General features: G+C 27.1%; 1 protein-coding gene across 4 annotated transcripts in view; it reads left to right on the top strand.

Annotated features, from left to right (window-relative positions):
- Window positions 1–4,672, top strand: part of LOC136092417 (uncharacterized) — an 8,056-nt gene extending 3,384 nt beyond the window's left edge. For all 4 annotated transcript variants that reach the window (XM_065820642.1, XM_065820641.1, XM_065820643.1 and 1 more), the window contains one exon: window positions 1–4,672. This exon is cut by the window's left edge. In XM_065820642.1, the coding sequence (XP_065676714.1) occupies window positions 1–4,650 (4,650 nt within the window). In that variant the 3' untranslated portion in view covers window positions 4,651–4,672.
- Window positions 4,673–10,224: the final 5,552 nt, after the last annotated feature.

Here is a 10,224-nt window from a genome sequence, read left to right as displayed (position 1 = left end):
TTTCAAAAGAGAAATTCAAGTATAAATACATATCTTGGTTTACTCGAAAATTATTTTAAAGTTGAATTAAATGACGTAAAAGATCACATGGATTGCGGAAATCATTTTGTTTTCCATTTTATCTATATGTTTCGTACAAACAGAAAGAGATTTTCGGAAACCTTCCATAATAGGACAACTTCTATTCATAAATTATTAGTATGCAAAGGTTTATTTGAAGAAGCATTCGAAATATTAAAATATATTCAAAGTTTTAATTCAGAAACTTATGGTGAAAATAATAAAAACACGCTTTATACAAAACATAATATTGCAAAGTGTTTGGACGATATGGCAAAATATAACGAAGCTTTAAAAATTTATTATTCTATTGAGAAAATACAAACTGAAATTTTAGGTATCAACCATCCGGACACAATGACAACAAAACGTAATATGGCAGGCTGTTTAATGAGTATGGGAAAGTATGACGAAGCTTTAAAAATTTATTATTCTGTTGAGAAAATTGAAACTGAAATTCTAGATAACAACCATCCCGATACAATAACAACAAAACATAATATGGCAACCTGTTTAGGCGATATGGGAAAATATAACGAAGCATTAAAAGCATTTTATTCTGTTGATAAAATAATAACTGAAATTTTAGGTATCAACCATCCGGACACAATGACAACAAAATGTAGTATGGCAAGCTGTTTAAACAATATGGGAAAATATAACGAAGCTTTAGAAATTTATTATTCTGTTGAGAAAATACAAACTGAAATTTTAAGTATCAACCATCCGTCTACAATGAAAACAAAACATAATATCGCACTCTGTTTGAACAATATGAGAAAATATAACGAAGCTTTAGAAATTTATTATTCTGTTGAGAAAATACAAACTGAAATTTTAGGTATCAACCATCCGTCTACAATGACAACAAAACATAATATCGCACTCTGTTTGAGCAATATGGGAAAATATAACGAAGCTTTAGAAATTTATTATTCTGTTGAGAAAATAGAAACTGAAATTTTAGGTATCAACCATCCGTCTACAATGACAACAAAACATAATATCGCACTCTGTTTGAACAAAATGGGAAAATATAACGAAGCTTTAGAAATTTATTATTCTGTTGAGAAAATAGATACTGAAATTTTAGTTATCAACCATCCGTCTACAATGACAACAAAACATAATATCGCACTCTGTTTGAACAAAATGGGAAAATATAACGAAGCTTTAGAAATTTATTATTCTGTTGAGAAAATACAAACTGAAATTTTAGGTATCAACCATCCGTCTACAATGACAACAAAACATAATATCGCACTCTGTTTGGACAATATGGGAAAATATAACGAAGCTTTAGAAATTTATTATTCTGTTGAGAAAATAAAAACTGAAATTTTAGGTATCAACCATCCGTCTACAATGACAACAAAACATAATATCGCAAGTTGTTTGGACAATATAGGAAAATATAACGAAGCTTTAGAAATTTATTATTCTGTTGAGAAAATACAAACTGAAATTTTAGGTATCAACCATCCGTCTACAATGACAACAAAACATAATATCGCAAGGTGTTTGAACAATATGGGAAAATATAACGAAGCTTTAGAAATTTATTATTCTGTTGAGAAAATAGAAACTGAAATTTTAGGTATCAACCATCCGTCTACAATGACAACAAAACATAATATCGCACTCTGTTTGAACAAAATGGGAAAATATAACGAAGCTTTAGAAATTTATTATTCTGTTGAGAAAATAGATACTGAAATTTTAGGTATCAACCATCCGTCTACAATGACAACAAAACATAATATCGCACTCTGTTTGAACAAAATGGGAAAATATAACGAAGCTTTAGAAATTTATTATTCTGTTGAGAAAATAGAAACTGAAATTTTAGGTATCAACCATCCGTCTACAATGACAACAAAACATAATATCGCACTCTGTTTGGACAATATGGGAAAATATAACGAAGCTTTAGAAATTTATTATTCTGTTGAGAAAATAAAAACTGAAATTTTAGGTATCAACCATCCGTCTACAATGACAACAAAACATAATATCGCAAGTTGTTTGGACAATATAGGAAAATATAACGAAGCTTTAGAAATTTATTATTCTGTTGAGAAAATACAAACTGAAATTTTAGGTATCAACCATCCGTCTACAATGACAACAAAACATAATATCGCAAGGTGTTTGAACAATATGGGAAAATATAACGAAGCTTTAGAAATTTATTATTCTGTTGAGAAAATAGAAACTGAAATTTTAGGTATCAACCATCCGTCTACAATGACAACAAAACATAATATCGCACTCTGTTTGAATAATATGGGAAAATATAACGAAGCTTTAGAAATTTATTATTCTGTTGAGAAAATAAAAACTGAAATTTTAGGTATCAACCATCCGTCTACAATGAAAACAAATCATAATATCGCAAGGTGTTTGGACAATATGGGAAAATATAACGAAGCTTTAGAAATTTATTATTCTGTTGAGAAAATACAAACTGATATTTTAGGTATAAACCATCCGGACACAATGACAACAAAACATAATATCGCACTCTGTTTAAACAATATGGGAAAATATAACGAAGCTTTAGAAATTTATTATTCTGTTGAGAAAATACAAACTGAAATTTTAGGTATCAACCATCCGTCTACAATGAAAACAAAACATAATATCGCAAGGTGTTTGGACAATATGGGAAAATATAACGAAGCTTTAGAAATTTATTATTCTGTTGAGAAAATACAAACTGATATTTTAGGTATAAACCATCCGGACACAATGACAACAAAACATAATATCGCACTCTGTTTAAACAATATGGGAAAATATAACGAAGCTTTAGAAATTTATTATTCTGTTGAGAAAATACAAACTGAAATTTTAGGTATCAACCATCCGTCTACAATGACAACAAAACATAATATCGCAAGGTGTTTGGACAATATGGGAAAATATAACGAAGCTTTAGAAATTTATTATTCTGTTGAGAAAATACAAACTGAAATTTTAGGTATCAACCATCCGTCTACAATGACAACAAAACATAATATCGCAAGGTGTTTGGACAATATGGGAAAATATAACAAAGCTTTAGAAATTTATTATTCTGTTGAGAAAATACAAACTGAAATTTTAGGTATCAACCATCCGTCTACAATGACAACAAAACATAATATCGCAAGGTGTTTGGACAATATGGGAAAATATAACGAAGCTTTAGAAATTTATTATTCTGTTGAGAAAATACAAACTGAAATTTTAGGTATCAACCATCCGTCTACAATGACAACAAAACATAATATCGCACTCTGTTTGAACAATATGGGAAAATATAATGAAGCTTTAGAAATTTATTATTCTGTTGAGAAAATACAAACTGAAATTTTAGGTATCAACCATCCGTCTACAATGACAACAAAACATAATATCGCAAGTTGTTTGGACAATATAGGAAAATATAACGAAGCTTTAGAAATTTATTATTCTGTTGAGAAAATACAAACTGAAATTTTAGGTATCAACCATCCGTCTACAATGACAACAAAACATAATATCGCAAGGTGTTTGAACAATATGGGAAAATATAACGAAGCTTTAGAAATTTATTATTCTGTTGAGAAAATACAAACTGATATTTTAGGTATAAACCATCCGGACACAATGACAACAAAACATAATATCGCACTCTGTTTAAACAATATGGGAAAATATAACGAAGCTTTAGAAATTTATTATTCTGTTGAGAAAATACAAACTGAAATTTTAGGTATCAACCATCCGTCTACAATGAAAACAAAACATAATATCGCAAGGTGTTTGGACAATATGGGAAAATATAACGAAGCTTTAGAAATTTATTATTCTGTTGAGAAAATACAAACTGATATTTTAGGTATAAACCATCCGGACACAATGACAACAAAACATAATATCGCACTCTGTTTAAACAATATGGGAAAATATAACGAAGCTTTAGAAATTTATTATTCTGTTGAGAAAATACAAACTGAAATTTTAGGTATCAACCATCTGTCTACAATGACAACAAAACATAATATCGCAAGGTGTTTGGACAATATGGGAAAATATAACGAAGCTTTAGAAATTTATTATTCTGTTGAGAAAATACAAACTGAAATTTTAGGTATCAACCATCCGTCTACAATGACAACAAAACATAATATCGCAAGGTGTTTGGACAATATGGGAAAATATAACGAAGCTTTAGAAATTTATTATTCTGTTGAGAAAATACAAACTGAAATTTTAGGTATCAACCATCCGTCTACAATGACAACAAAACATAATATCGCACTCTGTTTGAACAATATGGGAAAATATAATGAAGCTTTAGAAATTTATTATTCTGTTGAGAAAATACAAACTGAAATTTTAGGTATCAACCATCCGTCTACAATGACAACAAAACATAATATCGCACTCTGTTTGAACAATATGGGAAAATATAACGAAGCCTTAGAAATTTATTATTCTGTTGAGAAAATACAAACTGAAATTTTAGGTATCAACCATCCGTCTACAACGAAAGCAAAACATAATATTGCAATGTGTTTGAATAATTTAGAAAAATATTATACGAGTTGTTTAATTACTTGAATAAAGTTTTAATAAATATGAAGTTTTTCTGTTGATAAAATATAAATAACGAACGTTTTTATTTAAATAATAATGAACTATTCAATGTCTTTAATTCTTATTTAGAAAACCTTATTTTTTAATAAGTTTTCAAATAAGAAATAAATGTTTGTTTATTTTATTGTAAAAGCTATAAAATTTTTATATTATAAAATATGGATGTATTATTAATTATAAAGATCAAAAGAGGTGAAAGTAAGTATTATATATATATATAAATATATATATACATATATATATATATATATATATATATATATATATATATATATATATATATATATATATATATATATATATATATATATATATTTATATATATATATTTATATATATATATATATATATATATATATATATATATATATATATTCCTATTTGGTTTAAGTATATTTAAAAGAGGATTCAAATAATACAACTCCTTCGGGAGCTATGGTATGGAGTGTTAGGAAAGCACTATTTGATATAACTTTTAACTCTCACAATAATAATTTATAGTATGCTAGTGAAGATGATTTATTCTTTTGTTTTTATTATATTAATATAAAAATAAATAATTATATAAAAATAAATAATTATATAGTTTGGAGCAACCATTGGATTATTAATAAACTGTATGATATCATCTTTCATCAAACAACAAGTAAAAACCGCTTCAGTGATCTCATCTGTTTCCCATTTGATTAAAACTATTTGACTATTTGATTCAGTGTTTATCATTGGTATTCTTTTATTTCTGCATTTTTTGTCTCCAACGTCCTGAATATTTTTTACATCAATTATCTTCTGCACTGCAAATCTCGTTTCTCCTCCATCTGAACTACAGAGCATTGTCGGAAGAATACTATCATTGTGTGCATTCTAGGCAGAGGAGCAGAAAATTGCGGTAATACAATATCCTTCACAAACTTGTTCTGTTTCTTTACCAAAGTTCGTTGTGTAAGGACATGACATGGACCTTGAATCCAGCTATGTTTAGTCTGAAATTAATTACTCTTCTTTAGCATAATCGCAATTGTGTTACAACTATTAAAGTAAATTTTATTATTTCAGTAAATTATTGTATTATATCTATACTTACATAACTAAGTTTATTACCTTAAGCTCAAACCACATAATAGAATAAACTATGATGAACTCAGCTAACAATTTCAAGCTTTGTAGATCTTTGTTTTCTAAACTATGCTCGGAGCACCAGATTGATGTTGTCTATTTTCAAAATTCAACCATCTTGAATGATCATGTTGGCCAATTTTAATCTCCTTCAAGCCATCAGCAAAAATACCTAATGCTATTGCATTATATATTCTGTATAAATACTTCTGAGCTGTAGACATTGAATCTACAACTTCTTTCTCGAACGAAAAAGGTCTACAACAAAATTAATCGAAATAGGTTTGTTGCCATGTTAATAAGTTTTCCGATGTTTTCTGAAAATCTATTTTCAGATAAAGTTTTTCCAGCTAAAGATAATATTAAATGCCTAAGTGGCAATTCGTTGGTATGTAGCGCACAGTTAATCCAGATAAGTTTGAATCCTAGTTTCTTCTCTAAAGATTGAATTACTTCACCCTTCCAACCTATAATAATTTTTTATTTTTAGTAAAAAAAAAACTCTAATCTGATTGTAAAACTCAACTCTACTCTTACTCTAACTCTAACTCACTCAACTCAACTCTAGAGTTGAGTTGAAGAGCTGTTCTAACTCAACTTGAGTTAAAATTGTTAATTTTAAAAGTTTTGAAATAAATATATTTTTTATTAATAAAAACAAGTAAAATGTGTTTTTAAAAAAACTTTTTATAAGTTTTATTTTGAGTAAAGTTTTTTTTTTTTTTAGTATAAATGCAGTAATTTTTTGAACTTTTTCAAGCAGTTTGCATTTCCTATCACATTGTAAAAAAAGTTAAATGGAATCAGTTAAATGGAATACTTGGATAAAGTTAATTAATAGAAAAAAAAAAGTAGGAAGACCTTGGGAACCATCAAACGACAGTCGTGTTTGCTCCAACCATTTTGTTGACAAAGAACCAAGCATAGAATTTCCTAACCCCACTTTAAATCTTGGATTTATTTCCACTGAAAAAGATGTTTTTATCTACAAAGAATTATAAACTATAAGAATGAACATTCTAATGAATTAAAATTTTTATCTAATTCAAGTGGATCTGAAAGTTTTGAACTAGTGATTAACAAGAATGACACTAACAAATTGGGAACTAACAAATTGGGAATCATGCATGAATGATGAATGGGTGGACAACAATAGAAACTATGAATATAATAAAAAGCACAAAAAAAATTTCAAATTTCTAAAAATTGCTTTTGTGGAAAGAAAAGAAAGGGGCAATGTCATTATACTTTTCCCGGAAGATGCATTACCAGCGCTTAACAAACTTGCAAGCATGGACTTTCGAAACCAATGCGAAATTTCTTCCCAAAGTTTTTACCTATTTGCGAGCAGTAAAAGCTCAAAAGACCACACAGTTGATTAGCACGCAGTGCAAAGAATAACTAAAAACTTAAGCTTAACTAATTCTAAGGCAATACGTGCACAGGTCTTGAACAGGGGGTGTAGGGAGTGTTCCACCCCCTCCCCCAAATCTGTCATATAAGCATTTGAGTTGGTACATTGAGCAAGTTTTGAAATATAGTTGAAAAATTGCAAATATTGAGAACCTTTTTTTTTTGGTGTCTTCAGTTGGCAAAAAATATACACAACACCAACCCTTCCCCCTCTCCTCCATGGAAGACTGGCGATTTGATATTGCACATACAGGTCGTTTTCGGGACGGCCCTCTAATATTAAATTGCAATATTAAATCGCCGCAGAATCAGTGCAGAATCATTTATCATGCTATTTGCATGCTAAAACCGATGTTCCGTCAGATGAGCGTCATTTATTTCATAAGTTCATCGATCATTCAAAGAAAATGAATATAGATAGGTATCAAACCCCCATAGCTGCAAAAATGATTTACGCTATTGGCTTTCACCAGCAAAGAAGCGAATCAATAGTGATAAAGATAACATCACATTTAATTGTTCTTTTTATTTTTAATAAACTGTATACTTTAATCAAATAATTCAAAAGTTATGCATACCTGTTTAATTACTATGTTATTTAATTTAGGTTCCGATGATGATTTACCAACAAGCATCGACAATAGTGGTAAGTAATTACAAAGTCACAAAAACATAACATATTTTTTTTGACTTTGGACTTTAAGTAAAAATGGCTTTTTATGTTGTAGATAAAATAGATAAATACTCTTGGAAATTACACAGACCATCAAAATTTTTTCAGCGAAAACAAATGTTTTTAATATATCATTACTCAATTTGATTTCAATTATGCAACCCATTTTTCAACATCACGCCAAGTTGTAAAGAAAATGGGGTTCAAATCTTTAGCATTTGAGATCTTGAAAGAAGTAGGTTTTTATATAGATTTTAAAAATAAGATTTGTTTGTAAAAAAAATGAATACATATTATATTATTGCTTGCTTTAAGGGTCACAAGCGCTTTATACAATATTTTTTTGTCAATAAATTTTACGTAAAAATATTTGTTTTCTAAAACCTCTATGAAAATACTTTTTTTTTGACACCTAAGTTGACATACTTTTGAATAATTTTTTTTTTCGAAAACATTAGAAACTTTGCCCCAAAAGCTAAAGATTTGAACGCAAAGACCTATACAACTTGACGTGATGCGGAAAAATGTTTTGCAAATTTTAATTCGAAAAACAAAACAAACTTTTTATCTTAGCCTGTGTAATTTATTTTTTTGCTTAGATAAAACTGGGATTACAAAAGTGAAAAAAACCTCTGTAAAAAAGAGTAAAGAAAAGTAAGTTTCAAATGTTTTTTTGGTTTTTTAAAGAGATTTTTAAATTTAGGACTTCTTGAAACATCTAAATAACATATATTCTAAACAGAAATTATTCTTAACTTCATTGAAACTGATAAAAATTAACGTTTTAACGAATAAATAATTCTATCTGTTTAAAAAGTTTACGTTCACACTTTCTTGAAAGTTTACATTAATAGTAATATACTAATTTTTTACAATTTTTTGGAGTAAAAAATCAATGAAAATAAATAAATATGAATCGTAAACAACAAACGCGTATTATAGTTGTAAACTTTAACTAAAGATTGTAAATTGTAAGTTCATTACAACGATTGTTTTTAATTTTCAAAACATTATATAGCTACATATATAAAAAAAAAGAGTTTATACACAATATATTTTGCGCACTATAAGTTGCAGTATTTTATTACTGCTTCCATAAGTTACAGTATTTTATTGTATAATTTAGATAAAATATTATTTATAATTTAGATAAAGAAAAATAATAAAAATAAATAATAATTGAAAAAATAAATCTCTTTTATATCTAAATATATCTAAATATGATGGTGGGGTAAGTTGTACACTCATTTGATATTATTTTTAATATTTTAATTATTTATATTCTTTTTTTGTTAATCAAAACTAAACTATGACCTATGTAGTAAAGAAAACTATATAAATATATATAAATGCTTTTAAATTTTGTATATTTTTGACAAGAAACATTGTGACAATGAACGTTGCTCATTTACATCAGAAATTTTATTTTTATTTGAAGTTGGTTCTTAAAGTAAAATTCAAACATTCATCTCAACTCGCTTAAAATTCTCAAAAAAAAAAAATTTTTTCAAATATTTTTCGAAGTAGAATTTATTTTAACTATTCTTTCATTTAATAATAAAAATAAAAATTAAAAATAAAAATAAAGAACTAATTATTTTGAGGTCGTAAATACTATGTTTAAATAAGTTCCTTTTAAGAATTGAGTCTCACTCACCACAACCATGCTAGGGCACTTTTGACTAAGTAATTTGTTTAATAAAACAACAAACTAAAAAATTATGCTATACTTTAAAATGATTTAAATGTACACCATATTTTTCAACCAATACTGCCAAGTGGGCGATTTGTGTGAGCTGTGTTTTACAAGTATCATACCAAGCAAATTAATTTATTATTATTTTACTGAACATTCAAGTCAAATGTGTTTTCTAATGTCATTTTTGATAAACTTTGATTAAATTTTGATTAAATTAAGATTTGATAAAATTTTGATTTTATGATTTTAAAATAAAAAACTTGGTTAATACGATCAAAAAATATTACTTGCGAAGAAATTGATTGAAAGAATGTAAGTTTTTAAATATTTCAAAAATGTTTAAATATTTTCTCCAGGGATGTCTGAATAAAAGATGCAGCAGGCAGTTTCCTTTTGTACTATTTTATATAAGTGTTATATGAAAAAGTGTTTTTAAATGCTTAAAAAGTTAAGCATTTTGCAAGAAAATATATCATTTTTCATTTTAAAATATTTTAGTAAAAAATTCCATAGATTATGCATCATATTTTGACTCATGAAAAGATGTTTGTCTGACAAAAAGTTTTTTTTTTAAACTAAAATAGAATAAAAATATCGTATTTTATTTTCATCGTAAGACGCAAAACCAGAATGAAAG

The sequence above is a fragment of the Hydra vulgaris genome, chromosome 15, assembly GCF_038396675.1.
Source record: "Hydra vulgaris chromosome 15, alternate assembly HydraT2T_AEP".
In the NCBI taxonomy this organism is placed as follows: domain Eukaryota; kingdom Metazoa; phylum Cnidaria; class Hydrozoa; order Anthoathecata; family Hydridae; genus Hydra; species Hydra vulgaris.
The sequence above is the reverse complement of the archived record's forward strand: the minus strand, read 5'-3'. Positions and strand labels throughout refer to the sequence as shown.